General features: G+C 42.9%; 2 protein-coding genes across 9 annotated transcripts in view; one reads left to right on the forward strand and one right to left on the reverse strand.

The window, feature by feature from the left end:
- The window catches only part of LOC126647749 (T-cell surface glycoprotein CD1b-3-like), a 7,453-nt gene extending 6,968 nt beyond the window's left edge, over window positions 1-485 (forward strand). The window contains exon 7 of the mRNA XM_050330277.1: window positions 442-485. Coding sequence (XP_050186234.1) covers window positions 442-485 — 44 coding nt within the window. The remainder of the gene's footprint in view (window positions 1-441) is intronic.
- A 537-nt stretch (window positions 486-1,022) lies between these two features.
- Window positions 1,023-20,645, reverse strand: part of RIN2 (Ras and Rab interactor 2) — a 59,760-nt gene continuing 40,137 nt past the window's right edge. For 7 of the 8 annotated variants that reach the window (XM_050330252.1, XM_050330253.1, XM_050330251.1 and 4 more), the window contains 5 exons: window positions 17,302-18,426; window positions 9,722-10,027; window positions 7,880-8,011; window positions 5,675-5,838; window positions 1,023-2,892 (listed from right to left, as the gene is read on the reverse strand). In XM_050330252.1, coding sequence (XP_050186209.1) covers window positions 2,575-2,892; window positions 5,675-5,838; window positions 7,880-8,011; window positions 9,722-10,027; window positions 17,302-18,426 — 2,045 coding nt within the window. In that variant the 3' untranslated portion in view covers window positions 1,023-2,574. The other variant, XM_050330258.1, reaches the window with a different exon arrangement.

A 20,645-nucleotide genomic window follows, 5' to 3' on the forward strand; every position in this document is an offset into this window, starting at 1 on the left:
CCCCACAGCTGGGGCCCAGCAGGAACAGGGGGCCATCACCTGATCCTCGCAGTGCATCACCTCCTGCCCTGGGCACCCTCACAGCCCCTTGCTGGTGCAAAGGCAATAGTGAATGTTTATCCAGTCCCTGCAGCAAATCTGCTCCATTCCTTGGGGCCCCCGACGCTGCCCTGCCCCGGGACACTTCGGCAGTCACTCCTGGAGTCCAGCAAGGAGTTGCTGGTCAGTCAGCCCCTGGGAAAGCTAAATCTATTGTGTGCACAGGGTTTGGTGCTGCTCAACTGTAATCCCAGCCTGTGCTGTCAGCTCTGATCTCAAACTTTTCTCAGGGAAATTTCATCTTTATCCGTGCTCTCCCCCCTACCTCCCCATTATCTCAGTGTGCTCTGAATGAACATGATAAGAGACAAACTCAATTATAACCTTTTCCTTGCTTTTCAGTAATTCCTAACAGCAAACACTTTGCACTGGACAAGACCGAATAGCTTATTTTTACTAGTCCAGATTTCTACAAGGTTTTTGTATCATCTGTTTCCTGATGCTATGAGAAGTCAGAAGTGTTTTGGACAGTACAATGAATAAAATGTTCAAATTTTCAGAAGATACAACTGCACAAGAACGGACAGCAAAACTGTCTCGAGGCAGCCTGGGCACACATTTCCCTTTTTGCACTCTGAACTTTCTTTTGTTTCATGTCTGAAATTCTGAGGTTCTTAATACTCTGCCCCAATCCTTCCCTCTCCTCAGTGTCAGTGTTGCAGTCTTATGAAAATAGTGGAATTTTCTTGAGCACTGAATGTCAGCCTTCACGTCACAAAAGGTGTTTCAGCAGCCGAGCCCTGCCTGTTGCTTCCACTGACTGTTCAGGCCAAGCACAGGTCCTTCCTGTGCAAACAGTTTACAGTGGGTCAAGCGTCACAAAAAGCAGCAGCATTAGAGTCACTTATACACAAAACCTTCCAGTGTGAACCATTTTAAAAAAAAAAGCTCCCCCCAAAAACCACAACACACAACATCCCAAATTATTGTTCAGCACTGCAATGTATTATTATGTGCAACACTCAACATTTACAAAATGAAATACAGACACGTGCCAGGGGTCTCAGATACAAGGCAAACTGACACAATACTACACATCTCTGTATGTACAATACACGTGCTGCCCGTGGCATCTTTGAGGTCATCTGCCTTATGTTACACCACCACAGCAGGTTTGAGGAGAACCCCATGTCCCTCTAAGACAGCAGCTCTGACTGACTTAGGTGGGGTGCAGAGCGTCACCCATGGCATGAGCTGTCTGGGACAAACCCATAGAACATGCGCACTGAACACCATCTTGCTCTCTGCACACACAGCACTGACCTTCACGTCTCATCCACCGAGTGACACAGCGCCACAAAATGCTGAAACGTGTTCTTCAGTCCAACAGACGCTTGGATGCTGGCAACAAACTATACAAAATAGTGTTCTCCTTCACATTACTGACATATCTAATCCTCTGTTAACACAAGTAGTACCTGGGATTGGTGCTGTCAAATCCCTCTGCAAACCTACACTACTGCTTACACTGAAGTTCCTTACCAACCTCCTTCACCATTTTCTGCAAGGAGCCTGAACCAGCAGACTAACAGATTTTAATCCTAAATTAAGTTCTCTACATTCTTTCTCTTCCCCTTCTCTATAACCTTTTCTTTCAATTTCCTCTTCCAGCCCCCTAGTTCTGTCTAAAACAATGCATATAAACAATAATACAGATAACAATACATCAAGTTCAGGTAAAGGCACTGAAATCGGCAGCGCCGATGTTAAAATCTTCTTACAGATAAAACAAGTTACATAAGAGCTCTCCCGGAACAGGAAAAGAGGAGAAAATACATAGACTTTTAATGCAATACTCTAAAACCAGCAAGAGATTTATTCTTGTATATTAAATGTTAAAATCACATGCATAATTATAGAATACTTTATAGTTAAAAAAATATTTAAAAAACCAACCCTGACAGTTTACCTGCAACTGCTATAAAATTTCTATGATATATATATGTGTATATATATATATATAGATATAAACATGATGATTTTCTGTAATCAAAAAAATGAGAAAAGGATGCAATCATCCAGGTAATTATGAGTTAACTGATGCCCTGCATCGGACAGTCGTGTCAAACTCCTGCTGGAAAAACTGAGCTCATACCAGCCAGTTTACTCAAATACTTGTCTAGCATGCAGATTTAAATCAAAATGACATTTGGCTAAGCAATGAGTGTAAGAAAATAGATTTTTGCACACTACAGCAAAAAGACCTGTGAAGTGTCATATGACGCAAAAGAGCCTGTGCTACAAGAAATGCAGCCTCATGGGCTGTTCCCTCAAACATGCTGGTGGAATATTCTGCATAACAGGCCATGTGCACGGTGTTGAGAACATGGCTTTTGTAAGCAATGCTAGAAATGCCAGCATGTGTTTTACTAGGCTTTATGGTTTAAGACATGTTTTATCTCCTAAGGAAGGCAGCAATAAAGATGTTTTTAACAGTTAACAAGAAACAGAAATGAAAATTATGATTTGCTGGTTTTAAGAAGGTGAGTCATTGCTGTTCTGAAAAATGGCACCATATGGGTCACTGTTAGTGCGCCTGTAGACAAAGTGAAAGACCTGGGGTTGTGGACGGCTGTGCAACTCCGCCTTAATTTTCTGAGGGTAGGTATCCTCTGTCAGTTGTTGCCAGGTGTCATCAACGAAAAGAAACAGGCTATATTCTTCTGGATTGTCCACTTTAAACTTTTCAGCACAAAGCTGACATACATCTTCAGTAGTGATATATGGTCTTACTAGTAAGGTCTTTCCCGTACATCCACTGTTAACTTCCTGGAATGCAACACGAAGGTAGTTCTGTAGAACAAGAAAACAGGCATCAGAATCTCAAAAAACCCTCATCCTCTCAAAGTTGAAAAGTCAGCAACAAATAGCAAGCCTCTCTGTGTTCCAGCTGTGAAACGTACCAGTGCCTCCAGTACAATATGGCCATCCTGTGAAGTGCAACTGAAGCAAGCCTGCAGTGGGCATACCAGACCCCCTGCCTTCCGTGGCTTACCCCGTGACACGAGTGACACATGGAAAATTCCAGTGGGTTTAGTGGGACTCAGTGACTGGCCTCACTAGGAAACAAAATGGTATGAAGCAGAACGTGTTCAAGGCAGCACGCCTGAGAGACGATTTGCCACTGCTGGGTCAACAGCATGGAACAGCGTCAGAAGTGCCAGAAGGAACAAGAGCACAGAAGTGGCACACGAGGGTGGTGAAGCACAAGCGTGATGAACTGCTGCACTCTCACACTGACTGTGTGAAGGAACCCACCCTCACACAGGACACCTTCATCACCTCTACTAGTGGTGGTCTGGAGTCTAAGCCTGACATAGCCAAGCTTCACATGACAGCATTTTCTCCTTTTTTAAAATAGGGCTTAGATGGATGCGAACAGAAAATCTACTCTGCAACATTCGAGTAAATCCATATGATCTTGAGGCAGAAGCTGGACCTTTTTTCTCTGTAGAAACGGACACATGCCCACAACTCTGATAAAATGGATACATTCTAAATATGCCCTACCAGGAAATGCAGTTTTGCCCTTCAAAAAGCATTTAAAAAGTAAAATAAAGAGCAAGAAATGGGAGGGTAGGAACCCCTAAAAGTTTCTCGTCACGTGAACAAAGTGTCCAGCTGTCACATGTAACACCTTTTGTTTAGTTGTTTGAAAAGAAAAATTAGGTGCAAGTAAAGACTAAAAAGCAGTAAAATTAAAGCAGGTAGAAAAAAATTATTGTGAGAAAGAGCTGTTTATTGACTGAGCTGGTACCTACAGTTTGGATGCTGAATCAATTCAGCATGCTAAATCTCAATCGCAAAAATTTACATTTCACAGAAAAAAGCTAGGACTGAGAAGAATGTTCATACGATTTAAGTTCCAAAGAACACTCTTGTCTTAATAAAGATAGCACGAAGACTGAAACACTGAAGCTCTGCAACAGAATATAAACAATTGGGACTGAATCTGACCGAACAGAACTAATCCATTTTTGTTACCTGGAGTGAAGAAATTATAGAAAAAAAATCAGCCCTAGATAAGGCAAAACACATTATACTTTTAATTTCTAATGTAGCTACCACATGTTTTTAAATACATGTGCCTTTAGATGGACAGGATTGCTTGAAGGAGAGGCTGAAGTTTGTAGAAATACCTGTAATTCATATGCATTAAAATTATTCATGTCGTATCAGAAAGCTGTATTTAATCATCATCAAGAAGCATGATTTCTGCTTTTCCATCCTTTTGGGGAAGGAGGAGAGGCAGCCTTCCAGGACCCAAAAGCTGATAAGGTTGTGAGACTACATCACAGAAATGCCATGATCACACCCCGGTTCAATGTGGGGAAGATGAGCTGAGCTACACTTGTATTACACACTGGTGGTAGGGAAGTTGCTCCATTTCACTGCAGGACTCAGAGGAAGAGAGAGAAAACTTGCATTCTGAGTAGACAGAAAAATGCCTGAATTTGTGCCAAGCATAGCCTGGAAGTGCTGTGATCTACTGATTCGAGGCTCTCTTTTAAAGAGATAACAGAAAAAGAGGAACTGGACACACTCAGTGACAGCTTTTCCCACGACTCCCCCACCTCTTCCTGCATCCAGCTGTACATTGAGCTTGGATGAAGTTCATTTGCAGAGAAAGAGAAGATGAAACTGCACACAAGATACCGCTGAAAGAATCTTGCATAATTTTGTCCTCCACCAGAAATACAAGGGGTTGGATTTTCTTATGGGAAGTGCAGCATTTTGCCAGAAAGAACAAAGACTAAAGCTACTTGAATCTGACACTTAAGGGCAGGTAAACGGAATACAAGATGCATCCCAGTAAGATGGACTAGCTTTGTGTATTGGGCATGGGTTAGAATTTCTGTTAGTCTGTTCTCCTCTTCCTAACAGTAAACAACTGAACACAAAAGAGTAAATCCTTTCTTCTTGATTCCAACATCCTCCTTGCTTCACTCCATAAACTGCTGCATGTGGACAGTCAGTCAACAGCATATGAAAGATGCAGGCCTGGTTTTAAAAGATGAAGCAATCCCGACTGTTTTGTTATTCTTCAGTTGAAGGTACTGCCCTACTCTGAAAGAGCAGTACAAAATGCAGGGGAGGGGGAAAAAAACAAACAAACATGAAGACATCAATATTACAAAACTCTACTGCTTGCTTAAACTTTAAAACTGTTGGCAAACTTTTCTCCCACCTGTCCTCTCTATTACTTGCTGTATGCCAGCACTGGCTACTGGGGAGCTGTGCCGGTTTACACCACTGGACATCTGGATTTGATCTTTTTATCAGTAAAGCATACAAAGAAGCTGAATCTAAGATACGATTCAGTTTGTCCTCGCTCTGCATGACTTAGAAGGGAGAGTGAGAAAGCTTCATTATTTAGTGATTTCTTTAAACCATCATAACCAAACTCTTTGATAAAGTGCAAAGACTTCAACACTGAGGCAAATTTGCCAGACATAATCTGAGCACTGCTTCACTCCACTTGTTGCCCTGAGGAAATCGCTATCAGTCATATCTCTCAAATGGGAGTTTCCGAAAAAACAATCATCCCAGTTTTTATTTCAGTCCTAAGTTCTACCTGAAAATCGTCAACTGAAGGCACTGTCCTGTTAGTTGTCCTCCTCTTGTGCCATTGCCGGAGAGTGTCTCTGGCTTCTGAACTTAAGAGTTGGGCAGCTTGTTCTTCCTGGAAGTTCTTGATCAGTGAAAGTGCTCCATAGGCGCTTGTCAAGTAATAGCCTCCTGTGAAGGACAGCAAGGGAAGAACTTCTCAGAGTGGTCACAGTCATAAGTACAGGCACTTTCTTTAATATATATACACACAGAGGCACGTACATATATGAAGTCCCTGTACTCTACTGCCAAAATATTGATACATAAAGGAAAACAGCTCACTGGCCTGCAAAATACTGGATGGGGTGTTCTCAGCTGCTAAGGGACGTGCAGTGGTTGCATGTGCTCCATATTATCAAGTGGTGCCTCTCTCTGTGTCCACTGCTGCTCAAGATAGCTGCTTACTTAAATGACTCCTGTTATTCCTGAGTGTTTCTCATAATTTGGAATGCTAGTTTTCTTCTGAACAATTTTCAAACAGTGATTTGTTTTCTTACCAAGCTTCAGATGTGGATGAAATAAACATAGTTGTTTAAACAAAGTAAAAGACAATCTAACACTGTTCAGCATCTTAAGAGCAACTCCTCTTAATGGCAATAAAGAAACAACTGACTGTGAGATTTGTACTCTGGAATCATCCCAAAGAGCTGCCTTTGTTTTTAAAAGGAAGACTGATCTGTCACTTTCTTAGTGTTCCTCATAATGTCCAACTAGTTCAGAGGATGTGTGGAGTTCTCCACGCTCCACCTTTTTTACATGAGAACAAATTCAAGCCACAACAGAGCTCTCAATGTACAAAAGAAGCTTCAGGTCACAAAGGAAAAGGAGCCTCAACAGGAGGTGACAGGTCTCAGCAACCAGGAGAAACAGAAGACATGCTGTCTTTTTTTTTCAAGTAAACTATTTGAGTGGGAGTGTCCAACTAAGAGGCAGCACAGTCTATTCACGGAGGCATTCAAAGATGCATTTTATGCCCAGAGGACTATTTTTTATATTACTGACAGAATCCCCTCTGAGCCTTTAGCTCTGCAGTGAGATTAATATAAAAAACACATGGAAGACCAATGAGACAAATTGGACAATACGCTACAGTTGAAATGCACAACCCCAAAGCACTGAACAATTTTTACTGCAGAGCACAGTTCAGTTGGTGACAAAGACAGGACCAGCCAATGGACAGACTTCCTTTGCTGCTTTAAAAACAACATGACTTGATAGTCCAGTAATGTTTCTGCCTTTGAAGCATGTTACTGATTTCCAGCTTCACATCTCAAATATTTTCCATGCTAAGATTCCTGAACAAAGCACTCGAGGATGCTCTGTACACAAAGCAAGGAACAGACTAGTGCCAAACTGGAGGAATCATGGCACGAATTCTTTCGGGTATAAAGGCATGGAAGAGGCCACAGCAGATTCAGCAAGCCAAGAGACAGCAGGAATAGGAAATGTACACATATACCTAAATACACAGCTGAGCTTCATCACAAGAACCTTTAAAATTCCTCATGAACCTGTAGAGTCTGGGGCCTACGGGGGCTTTGCAGAAAGTGTTAAAAATGTCACCATGAAAACAGTGAGGAGGGAGATTTCTTTGCCTCTAGCAGACTTTAGCCGTCATTCAAGACTGCCTTGGGAAACATATTCCTGGGTCTCATAAAAATACTTTATGAGAATCAAATATTGGGAAGAAGCAAAGATCATTAAAGAGGGGCAGTATTCTCAGAAGCACTTTCCCCAAAGGATCAAGGAAGGCTTCCAGTTTTTACAAAGCACCTAACCCAAGTCCCACTGTGTGCCTCATAATTTAACAAATATTCTCAGGAAGTTTTCAGGCACAGAAGGATAACGACATTCAGCACCTGCCCAGTGCATGTTTTTGGTTGCTAAGTCACAATGGGCTGGCAACAATGGATTTGCTTCTGCAGCAGTGGACAGCAGCAGATTCCCAGGTCACTGGGAATGCCTGTGCTCTGCGATCTACCCAGCTTTCTCTTCCCTTCCGGTGGAAATGGTTCCGAGACACTCGTTACACTACTGACGTTGCTTATGTTAGGCCTCCCTTTAAAAAGATTTCCACTCAGACAAGGTTAACAGCAACTGTGCTATGAGGAAGAACCCCCCCTTCACTAGTCCTTCACTCACTTCTCATAGAAATAAATAAATAGATTACCTTCTCCATGCAGCAAAGATGGATCCAGCAACTCCATCATGTATTCAATTTCAGTATCCAGCTCCAGCATATCGCACTGGGCTAGCACATATGTCAACACAGGCAAGAAGTCATCAGCTCCATACAGCCTCCCTGGGTTGAAGGTAACACAGATAATAAGAGAGAAACCTCACCCTTTTACCAATTTCTGTGTTTGAAAGCAAAGCATTGTTTTGTGCCTCTCTGACCAGTATATCTGGATTGCTCTTGAGCTTCCTGTCGCCAGTGTGCAGCAAGGAGAACGTCATCTGACACTCGATGGACAGGAGAGCAACATCAGCTTCATCCTGTACTTCTAACAAGCACAAATCTGATGATGCACACCTTCAGGCAGGAAAGTGAAATTTAGAGACTGGGCTCACCTTGGCACCAGCTCAACTGGTGAACTCACAAAGGCTGCCGTGCCAGTCTGGCCTGACCTCCACCTGCACTTCTATCACTGCCTAAGAGATGAGGAACAGGCATTTTCTTTATACATCCAGTGATGACATCCACTTTCGGGAAGGATCCAGACACAAACACCAGTTTCTGAGTCTGAATCGCACAGCAGGGAAGCCTGAATGTAAAAGCGTATTAAATTTGACATGAAAACTCAACTCATTTTCTTGACAAGAGAATAGTTAAAAATATCAATGAGCAAAGCCTCCTGTACCTGAAGGGAGCCTACAAGAAATACGGAGAGAGACTATTTGTAAGGGCCTGCAGGGACAGAACAAGGGGGAATGGCTTCAAACTGAAAGAGAGTAGGTTTAGATTAGATATTAGGAAGAAATTCTAATTTCTTCTGTGCCTTGGCACAGGTTTCCCAGATAACACAGCATGGAGACAGACGTTTACAGAACTTCAGGCCTACACTCCTATATCCATTTTTAAAATGCAGGATTTTGCACAGAAATAATAAGCTGGGCAGGAGCTCAGTCCTAAATCTTGCAAAAGTACTTGGGGGGCTTTAACAGCCACGAGCTTTCACCATCAAATCTCAAAAGAAAGTAGGTGTCTTGGTTAGCACCAGAGCCAGCTGCACACTTGACACTCCCTTAGAAAGAAAACTACCAACCACCTGCAGCAGCTTTATACTCAGGGGAAAAAAATCTCCCACTGCCACAGCATGGCTTCGACTTAGCTCATGACCCATCACAGCAGTGTATGAGATGATGTCTGAGTTGCTCCTATAAATTCAGGCTACTCAGCACAGCATTTTAATTTTTGACACTGACTGCTCAGCAGATCTTAACTTGTTTGTAGTCCCATTTCCGTATTTAGGTTTAAAAGGCATTTTTGGATTCTTGCTACAGTACAGAAATAGATGCTTTCTTTTCCAAAAGCGTGACATAAAGTGTCCAAATGAGAACATTCAAAGGCACAGCAAGCCAAAAATACTAGGTTAGAGGTTGCTTTTCTCCACCCATTAACACAGAACCCTGTAGTTGTCATATTGCATACATGCTATTGAATTATTATAGCTAAATATAGGGTGTTACCTCTATTATTAGTTTGCAGAAAAATACTAATTTAGAATGAATGTCAAATTCAAGGCTCACAAGACAGCCTTTCTGACTTCAAAGCCTACAGTTAAGCAAAGCTGCTCTTTTTGAGCTGCTTCTCACACTGAGTTTGTAAGATGTACTACCAGCTGCACCAGAGACAGCAGGGAAGAGGCAGAGAGGAAGAACCCCTCTCAAAAGGACAAGGAGGTGCTACAAGAGCTCCAGGAGGAGACCTATCTGCAGAATCAGGTGGTCTGATTCCTCTAAAAGACAATGCCAGGAATGGTGTATCAGTGAACCTGAAGAGGCACCATACCTGAGTTATTCTCCATAACAGTGTAAATCAATTTGCAAACTCTCAGCAGCAGCATGACTTTCTTTTCAGGTGAATACATCTTCTGCATAGTCATGAACTTGACTTTAATCTTTTCAACGTCCACAAAGTCTGGTGTCGGAACAAACACACCCAGTTCCTGAGGATTTCTTTGCCGCACCAGCTGCAGATTTTCCTTGAGTTGTTTCCAGGAACCATCCGTGGTATGAAACTCTTTCAACATTGCTTCAATGTGACCCTTCAATGGCTTCAGAATGCACTTATGCATGGCCTTCTCCAGGACAACATCTGCAATGGGAAAACACAAGTTCAGCTGACTTCCTCCTCTAAATCAGAGCCAATATTAATATAACCATTCCCTAAAGAGAGACTGTAGAGCAAAACCTACTGGCTAAGGCCTATTTATTACACAGGCTGAGCTTCCAGATGTTTGTTAACAAGAAAACAAGAGGCAGAGCAGAATCTGTATTCCATCATCATTTATGGCAGTTGGTAAATACAGAAAAAATGGCCACAAAGATGAACTGCAGACAGTAGGAAAAAAAAAGCAAGCTGTGGCTCTAGTTAAGTTTTTCTTTTGTCGGTCAGAAGTCTCCAAGTTTTATTTTACTTTGAGCTTAGCTTTTAACTCCCAAATTTAAATAAAACACAGTCAACATCGTAAAATCATAATTTTTGTCTGCTTTGGCATTAAAGCCCATCCTTTTTGCATAGTTTCCATTCGAAATTAAACCTCAACCAAGGTTTACTAAAACTTGGCTAAACTTTGTCAAGATCTTTATGAAGCTGGAGAGATTATGGGCTTTAAACTATAAATGAAAACTAAGCTGTGTTTGTCCAGCTTCAGATTTCATCACACAAGCTCATATACAGCTTTGTCATCAAGTTCGAAGTTCTTTGTTTGGCAGTAGTGAGCACATGGCACTGTAACCACTAACCTACGGGCTTCTTTTAAATCTTGTTCTACTCAAGTTTTTCTTTAACCTGCATTCTCCATTTTCAAAGTACAGACTACATCAGCAGAGAAAGCTCTTTATTAAACATTTTCTCTGCAAACCTTTACTTCATATGGTAATTTCTTTTCCCAGCATCAGCATCCTTATGGCAACATAGCTTACATTAATTATTAGATTCCACCAGTTATTTGTACCATAGTGGAGAACATTCAGCTCTCAGGACCAGAGCCTAGAGCAGGCAGGGGAGCACAAGCACCGAGAGCAGAAAGAGGAGAGACTGCGCCACTGCTAGATCACATGTTTTTACAGCCTCGCAGTGGACATTCCGGCTAGTAATGGTGACCCAGTAAAGTTTCATTAAACCTCATGCCCTTTCCAGGTTCTTCGCCCATACTTTTGTCTTTTTCTTAGACAACAGCCTCTTTCTTTTCTCCGTGCCCCCCCTTTATTTAAAATTGCACACTCTTTAGGGCTTGGGATTTACACACACCCGCACCCTCCAGACAAGCATTGCCTAATTTTGTTTTCTTGCTTTTGTTTATGATTTTATTTGTCATATCCTTGTGTCCACCCTTTTTTCTGTTGAGTCTTCATACCTCTCTTTCCCACACAAACACACCCTGCAGACAATCCTCCCCTTATGGTGCTTTGGCTTCATATGTAGCGTTTACTCTGTGTTTGTCTGGTATGCAATTCCCAAACTTGCAGCTCTGCTGGGAGCTCCCATCTCGCCAACCCCAATTCTGCTGGGGCTTCTGTAGCTTGTCTTGGTATCTTCCCCTTTCGAGATCCTAATGGAGGAGCAAAGTTGTGTCTACTTCATTTCCAGATGTTTTAAACACATCTGGGCTCTCCTTCACAGCAGAGACTGTGAAACTGCTGGAGGGGAGACAGAGTGAACATGAAGATCAGCATTTGCTGATTTTCTAGATTTCCCTACAGCCACTTGTAAAGGCATTATCAGTCTGACACGCGTTCTTGGTGGCCTGTCACACAGCGTGAAGGGTGGATCCAGCTTCCCACCAGACCAGAGTCACCAATTATACCTTAGCAAGTGGCAACACTTCAAAACGACTGATCCTTATCTACTGTACTTGGGAGAGCCACACAATCATCCCTGACAGGGAGGACTATAGAACACAGCTAGGTAAGCAGAAGTATCAGCTTTGCACACAGGGACAGAAACTGCCTCTCCCCGCCATCACAGCAATCCTCAGGGCTCATGGGGCAGAAACAATTTTCCACCAAGAAAAACACCTAAGTCCCACCCACAGGTACGTTGGCTAGCTAAAGTTCTAGAGTGTACACACAGTTCCTTGCTATCTTCATTGATGATTTTTTTTTTTTTGACAATTCAGCTTGCTTTATTTCTATTGCCTGAGGTTTTAAATAGGAAAGACACCACCTGCTTTGCCTGTAAGAGGAACACCTCTGCAGTTTGCATTTCAACCGCCTGGCTTGTTTATTAAAGCAGTTGGTGTGCATTATGCAAAGTGAGAGAACTCTATCCCTGAGAAATGTGCACTCCCATAGGTTTCCACTGGAAGTTCTGCACATGAACAGTGAGCATCAGCCATCCTCAGTAAGGTGGGGTGATCACATTTGCTCACAGGAGGCTCAGTACATTCTAAAGAGTTCAGCATGGCTCCTCAGAGCCCTTAGCCTGATTCCGAGGGAGCACCTCACCTGGGAAAACTCACTGTGTTTGGGGGACTGATGCTCTATAGGGGCCAGCCTGGAGCTGGTTTGACTGCTGCCTGCAGGGACAGTGGGGAGGGAGCTGCAGTAGCAGTGCCTGCCCACAGGCTATGGGAACTGGACTCTGCTGGGAGAGAAAATTCCTTCCCAGAGCCCTGGTCCTTGGCTGGGACCAGGCTTGTTATTTGCAGGTTAGAAGTGGGAGGCTCAACCATGGGAAAGGTTGTGCCACTCCAACAGATGAACCATACTGATTTTTACAGCTGTGCAAGATAGCAAGGAGATGTTCTTTCATATGTGCATTTTGTCATAGGCTCCAAAAGCAGTGCCTGGAAATTGCTTTGAAATTTACTCAATCACATTACACGATTTCTCTGGAAACTTAAATCAATTTGAAGCAGCATAGAGGAAGGGAGCACATAAGCACAAAGCTCCACATAACAAAACAAAGGAAAAATCACAACAAAGAAGAATTCACCAAACCAAACACAAAAAAACCCCCAAAACAACACACAAAGTTTTCTTCTTCCTTATGAATTCTTAGCAAAGACATAAGTACCACTGAGTTCTGGCCTCAGATAAAAATCTGGCAAAATCTAGCAAGCAAGAAGATTGACAAGGACTGGATAGGTTTTTTAATGGCCAACATTAACACCCATAAGTATCCTAATTAATACAAAACCTATACAAAATTTTGTATTATTATTAAAGCCTGGATGGACAGCATTTCTTGTGATCTCAGTCTTAAAACAATGTTCAGTGTCACAGGCACCTATAAGCATGTTTGGGGTCAGAACATTCAACTGTCTACCCCTTCTTCTGAACTGCTGTTTCGGGCCCCTTTCAGACAAGGGTGTTTCTGGATATGACCGCACAAACCAATTCCCAGCCAGCAGCAGTTTTCACTATGTAATTTCTAATGGCCAGTAAATTAGCATCTAAGTTGTAATCTGAGGACTGATTCTTTACCTTAGCATCTCTGTATATTTCTCAGATCTAGACTGGCAACAAAAATTCCTGTTCACTTCAGCTACATGTGTTGAAATTTCCTGCCAGGATGCTTAACACTCCAAAGCCAAAACATGCACTCTTCAGACTTTTTTTTTTTACTGAATGTAATTTGAACACTGTGTATCGTTCCTGAAGTGATACCTATAATTAGCCTCTACCCTCAAAATGGGAACTGGAAGTGCTTTGATAAATGAATTGTAAAGGCCAGCCAGCTAGTTTCGTTGTGACTTGTGGAAACACATCTGTATCCTGTGCTGACATGCTATTTTTGTTTTGCTGCAAACCACACAAGTCTGCAGCTAGACAGGACAACACGTTAGTCATCGCCAGCGTCCTTACACAGCCTCTTTACAACCCTCACTTCCTCAAACTGCCTCAAAGGCACACTCATCTTCTTCAGGCTCCCAGTTTACCTGTTGCCAACTGTTGTTAGTCCACTGAGATTACCTGTCAGATTCCAGGCTCTGTTTTACACACAAGCCCTGTTTATCACCTTGGATGGCCAAACCACTCATCAGGAAAAGCAGGGGTCAGTAAGAGACTGAGCAAGGCTGAGGACCACCACAGAAAGGCACAGTCCTGCACAATAACATTGCCTCGGAGCTGAAAGCAGGATGTTGCTTTGGAATACCACACCATGTATGTGTAAGACACCTGACTACACTGCATTTGATTTGTTCTGGATTTTCCTAATATCTTTTAAATTCACAGACTGCTATGACCGATACAGATCTATTTCAGGATAACTCATGTCAGGATGGCCAAGTATCTATTTCCTGGTGGGTGCCCACAGTGTCACAGGCCTAGTCCATGGTGCAGATAAGGGTATCTCCTTTGAAGGAGCAAGACTTGAAAGTAAGACCTCACACAACCTACGTTACTTTGTAATCTGCACAACCCTGAAAAGAGGTAGGACTGAGGTGGGCAATGTATAGGCAGTGGTAGCAGAAGCTGAGCAATCAGGCACAAAAAGTAAGCCTCCTCTCATTTTACCTACCTAAAGCACATCAAAGAATCACACAGATATCTGTGCTAGGCTTGTTTTGCTTTAAACAGCTGTGGGTTAACTGAAAATCATGCTACGGCAGTGTGGTAAATACCTGTCTTCTATGAAAGCAGTAGAACCTAATCCTCTGTCTCTGCTCATTGACTTTAACACTGTATAAAACAGTGCACCGAGAGCTCCATTATCAATGGCTGATATTTGAAAAGAGCTACCCTGGGGGTCAGCCCTGGGCTTTAGTGTGTTTAGTACTTCTAGCTCTGTCTGCCTGTGACTCCTCCATACAGACCCAAGCCCCTGTGACACAGCATGGCCTGCCAGTATGGGGCCAACTCCTTCTCTCCAAGCTTCTTTTAACATTCAGCATTTATGTATCTGTTACATATTAGAAATACCATAACAAGTAACAGCCTGTATTGTTTAGGCACATTTCCATATGATCAGTTAATACCTTATTGCCAAATTATTTAAACCAGTCATTTCTCAACCCAGGCCCAAATTCAGGCACTGAGACTGAAGCTGTTCAGATGTTAGATCCCACCTGGCGAAGTGACAACAGTCAACTTGACTCCTTTCTGCTCAACGCCAGGAAAAGAGGAAAGACAAACTAAAACTCCCTAACATATGCTGATCAAGCAGCTGTGGACTATCAGGGCCTCCTCTGACCAGTCTAGGTCTTTATTCTGTGGATACAAACGAGGTGTGGATGTCTTTAAAAAAAACCCACATTTCATTCATCTATAAATAACAGCCATGTGCCTTACTCTTGATCCTGTTCCAACATGGGGAATCCCATTGCTTCAGGAACGGTTAACAACCTACAGTGCTAAGATTAGGAGGCATCTGTCAGGACTAAATAGAAACCCTGATGCATATTATCTCAATGATTTTGCCGAAGTTTAACAATTTGATGCGACCCCTATCTGGGAAACTTAAAAGATTTCCCACAGAAGTCTTTCGCTTGCAAGAGTCCGTGATGCCATTCTACGAGAAGAGCTACAAAATCACAAAGACCATTACAGAAATGTGGGAGAAAGTTCCAAACACCGACGACTTCACTAAACCTACTGAAATTCAGGAGACAAAGAGTGTGCTAAGGTAAAACCTGGCTGACTCAAAAAGGAGGAGTATTATCTCCGGAGCACACATCTAGTGCTAGGCTGCACCACCAAAGTGTGCACTGACAAGAGAGGATAAACAACAACTCATAAAGTTAAAATTTGGGCTGCAATTCCATACTGAAATATTCAAGCAAAACTATGGACAACAGGCAAGACTACTTCACAAAAAGTTCTCTACAGGGATGACTAAATGTTGCTGTCACATAGTTATCTGCTTACATCAGCAACATCTGATGCTCCTGATCCACTGCAGTTGTTTGCAGGCTTGAACCACGGGCAGTAGATGATTCCTTTTTTCAACTATCCCATTTTATAAATTAATAGCGTTTAGTCACATGATCAAAGCCAGACTTTCTGTTGCCGAAGAAAACCAGTGTAGTTTAGTTATTATATTTCGCAGCTTAAGCTATTCCAAAGGACTGAAACATTTAAAAGCAGATAACATATTTCCAGTCTCGGGAGACCCACAGTCTGATTAAACCACACCCTTGAAATTAGAAGTACACAATAAACTAAACTTTCCCAGAATTACAAAGTAGATCTCTATTACTTTGTCAAATATCCAGTAGTCTGCAGAAATGTGGGTGAAAATGCGCCTGCATCCCCTGCTCAATTTGGTGCTTTTTCTTCATGTAACACCCCAGTAGTAAGTTTTTAATATTACAGTGAGAACATTACATGTCTCTGAATTTTGATTTCAAGGACATTCTTCACATTTTTGTGCTTGCTTTAGCAGTCCTTGTGACTTTTGCTTGACTTTGTGTAAATGAAATTGAGGTTACGCGAGAATACTTCCTCTTGACCAAGGACAGACAGAATGTCAACATAAAATTACCCTCTAGTCTCAGAGAAAAAAGTATCTGCCAATTTTGCACTGGGCCAACTGTTGGGACTCTGGGGTATGGAGAAAAACAAGCAAATTAGGACTGAAGTGAGCTCACAAGGAAACTATTCTGCCCTGAGGGATGTTTAGTTCCTAAATGTGGCTTACAGGCTCTTTTACAAATACTGCTCAGACTCTGCAAGAGAGAGGCAGTGAGATTTTATGCAACAACGATTTCACTTTTGTGGATACACAAGCCTCTCTGTGTTGTTAAAACATATTCAAGCATATAGTTCAGCTGCAATCATTTACAAACACGTACATATAACAGAGAAGTAAATAAAACTAGAGATTAGTAGCTCCTTTTCCGTCTTGCACACATTTGTTTGCTTTTTAAAACTCTTAATATATCTTTTTGTTTAGTTTCAAGTGTAGGGACAGTGCACCTTTGCCAGTAGTGATTAGGAATTTTTCAAAGACTGAGATTTATTTAAAAAGTAAGTTGTTACAAAAAGTCTCTCTGCTCTTAGATGTCAGTGGTTTTGAATAAATTCTAGTTCTAGCTAAAATCTATATGCTTAAAATTAGGAGTTTTGGACCAAGCACTGAGAACTATTTCAGCCCAATTTAGGGAAAAATACATGTGTGCCAGTAAATAAAGGATTCTGTACTGATAACAGTATAGCAGCTAAAGTAGTAAAAATCACAGGTAAAAAGTACAGGTTACACCTATTTTAAGGAAAAATTTTTATTAACAACTTCATAGCATAGTTCTTCCAAGCTGACAGGGTGATTTGGGGCGGGGATGTTGTTTTACGACTCAAATACTCAGTGGCTCAAACTCTACTGGCAAAGTCAGCCGCACCTTTCCGAACCGGACAAAGACTACCACTGTAAACACAGATTACACATTTTCACCTTCCCACAAAACACAGGACAGTGTTTCTTACCTATTTGGTCCTCGGGAATCAGTGATTCGATTGGGGGATCAAGTTCGGAGCTTTGGGACAAGTAGTTCTTGACTTGGGTCATGAACTGACGAATTGTTTGCAGCATATCAGTACTCGAAACATGGCACTCCTTGTTTTCTTGGAGAAAGCTGACATAGTCCTGTACTAAGCATCCAAAATAAGTGCGTTTGTCCCGGGACATCTCTGCAATTTTCTTAATCATCCTCTTTTCTGGGGTCATGAAGGAACTGAAAACTCCACTGACTTTCCGCAGCTGAGATTTCACAATCTTGGGGAGAACAAATGAACTGCTTCTTTTCTTCTTGGGCTTCAAAGGGGGTGCCATGCTCTCCTGGTCACTTTCCCCCTCAAAATCCTCCAGGCTGCTGTTAGTGTCCCCCTCATAGCCGAAGAGCGGCATGCTCCGATCAAAGTCCAGCGAGTCAGACGAGGAGGTGGAAATGCTCATGTCGCTCAGTCTCTGCCTGCCTCCATTCCACGGTATGTGTGACTCAGAGGTGGTAGCTGTCGTCTTTTTGGAAGCTGCTGGAGCCGCCTCGGGCAGGGTTTCACCTGGAACCCCCGCTGCTTCGGGCACACGCACCAAGCCAGGCCGAGCGGCCGCCGCCGTCTTTTGCCCCCCTTCCACCTCGGAGCAAGCAGCCTGCTTCTTCAGCCGAGGAGGCGGAATCGGGGCTGGCTTGCTCTGCAACAAATCCGAGCCTCTCTCTTTCTTATGGTTGACTGTTTCTGGCATGCTTGCCTGCTTTATAGTCCTGGAAAGCTGCGGGCTCATGAGGGTGCTATTAATAGCAGGAGGTGGCGGCCGGGGCGGGGGGGAGCGAGGCCTTGCTGTGCCATTCACGTCTTGAGTTCTCGGGCTCTGCCTTTTCAGACTTCCACTGACATCCTGGCTGTGCACTTTTAAAAAGAGGGGATTAATGAAACACAGCGCTCCGTTGGTCTGGCTGCACTCCAGCTCTGAGGGCGTTCTGGTTCGTATAGAATGCACTCCATTTATAAGGCAGAGCTGATGCGAGTCTTTACAAGCGCTGTCCGAAGGCACAGGCCTACAGGGAGGTGAAGGATCCAGGGGGTTGCTGTTAGCCAGGGAGCTCCAAAAGTCTGAAAATCATCGTTGCATTAACGTAAGAATGCAAAACAGCATGCAGATGCTTTGAAAACATTCAGCTCAACAATACCAGTTTAAAGTATTAAGAAATTTAGGCAAGCTTTTATTAATTCAAGGAGGGGGGAAAATTCCAAGTGAACCTCTTAAAGCACCACCAGACACAACTGCATCCTACACTCCTGGGACTGCTATTACTCATTTATAAATACCATGACCAATGCATAGCTTCCAAGTGGCCCACTGAACGAAGCTTAAGATTAAACTGAGAATCAAAGAAAGGAATGGAGACTGTAACAGAGTACTTCTTACCAGCTTGAGACCAAAATGAACATAAACTACTTACTAGCATCTCACCCAGGAGAAATAAGGTAAGATTCTCAGTTGATATTAATAAGCTCACGTTATTAAAGACAACAGTTTAACTGATTTACAACAGCTGAAGGCCACATTCAGCAACTCAACAAAAATCTCGGTTGGTTTTTCTTCATGGTGAACCAATGAAAACACGTGAAAAGACAGCTCACATTTTGCTGTGGTGGATGCACACATCACCTTTAGCTGTGCAGACCAAGTTCTCAGGTGTCTAAGAGCACTGGCCTGTAGCCCTGCCTTTGCCAGGGGGACAGTTTGCTCAAGGTTTTAGACACTCAACAGCCCATAAATAGACCCAAGGTGCAGCCCCACTCCAGCAGCATGGAAAACCTATTCTAAATCAGCAAGTTTTAGTGCAGCCTCCGCACCACCAGAGTATCTGCATGTTTGTGCAACTGAGCCAGTGGTAAAGAGCATTGCCTTTGAGGACAGCAATCATGCTGAAATAAGGTAGGAACACCAGTGGAGGGAGATTTTGCTGAAATCTGCCAATCTTGGCGTGGTCCCTTTTCCCTGTAGTGTCAAGATACCTCATGTGAGGCAACTGAGCAATGACACCTGGGCCCAAGTTCATGAATGCCAAGCATCCACAACAGGTCCATGTCTTGCCTCCAGGGCAGAAGACAGGAAATGGCCCATGGTGACAGGCCACTGCCAGAGAGGTATACAGGCACAGGCATGTTTCTCTACAGAGTCATGCAATGTTGCTGGTTTTCCCAGCTTCATGACTTCACATCCTGCCCGCAGATCTCTCAGCAGACTGACCAGTGTGCCTGGCATGTGGGCTGCTGTAAACACACGTGATGTAAGCACTGCTGCAGGTGAAACACAAGAGAGGCCCAGAGAGCAATCTTATGTTCAGCACATGAAATCTTACAGGTTGGCAACAGACTTGAAATCTTTACCACTAGTTCTTCCTGATGTGGTTTGTTGACCTGTCTTGTGCAGCTCTCCCTCTGAGCCTACTGCACAACAGAGCTCTGACAGGAGATACAAACCTCTGTGTTCACAACAAACCTCTGTGTTTTGTGCCTATGTGTTGCTTAAGGAAAACTCACATTTAACAGGAAGGGCTGTTGAGAGTCCACAGCACTGAAGGGCTGACTTTCTGGTGTGCTCTTTTACACGTGGACACCTAAAACTCCATCAAAATCTCAACTTTGTTGCCTGGTTTTTGCTCACAGAAACTGTGGTCTTAATCTGGTGTATATTAGATAATTGATCCCAGATACAGCAACCATACAGACACTGATCCATCAATCTCCTCCTCAGCTTTCAAATGTATTAGGCTAAAAAAACCACACACAATGCAGAAACTGATTAAGAGCAAGACTAATTCTGCAGCCAGTCGGTCACAGTGGTCTGGAGTACCGAAGAACAAAGACAGTGTGCTTAGTCTGGAGAACTTGATCAATACCACCATTACTATCCCCTCCGGAAAAACTCACCTAATGTTACTTTAAGGCTTCCATGTGTCACTGGGAGACTGTCTTCATCACAGTGTATCCCAGTCAGACCTTTTATTTTCTTTTTTCCATCTAAACACTGACCTCAACAGTACCCTATTTACCTCTACTCCCATGATAACCCATACTTGCATCTAATTACCTAAACTCGCAGATCAGCAGTGCAGAAGTAATTTCTCTCCTCTCTAAAACAAATACCTTAATTGCATTGCTACTGCAGTAAATCAAAATGCAAAGCAGTGCAATACATCTCAGTGTGCATGGCTTTGCTGTGAAGCCCCACCAAACAGTTCTAGAGAGCCTCATGCTAACACTAATTTAGAGAGGATCCATTTCAAAATCCATGATGATTAAAAACATCTACTGGGACAAAG

Source organism: Myiozetetes cayanensis, unplaced genomic scaffold (genome assembly GCF_022539395.1).
Source record: "Myiozetetes cayanensis isolate MyiCay16 unplaced genomic scaffold, myiCay2020 scf40, whole genome shotgun sequence".
In the NCBI taxonomy this organism is placed as follows: Eukaryota; Metazoa; Chordata; class Aves; order Passeriformes; family Tyrannidae; genus Myiozetetes; species Myiozetetes cayanensis.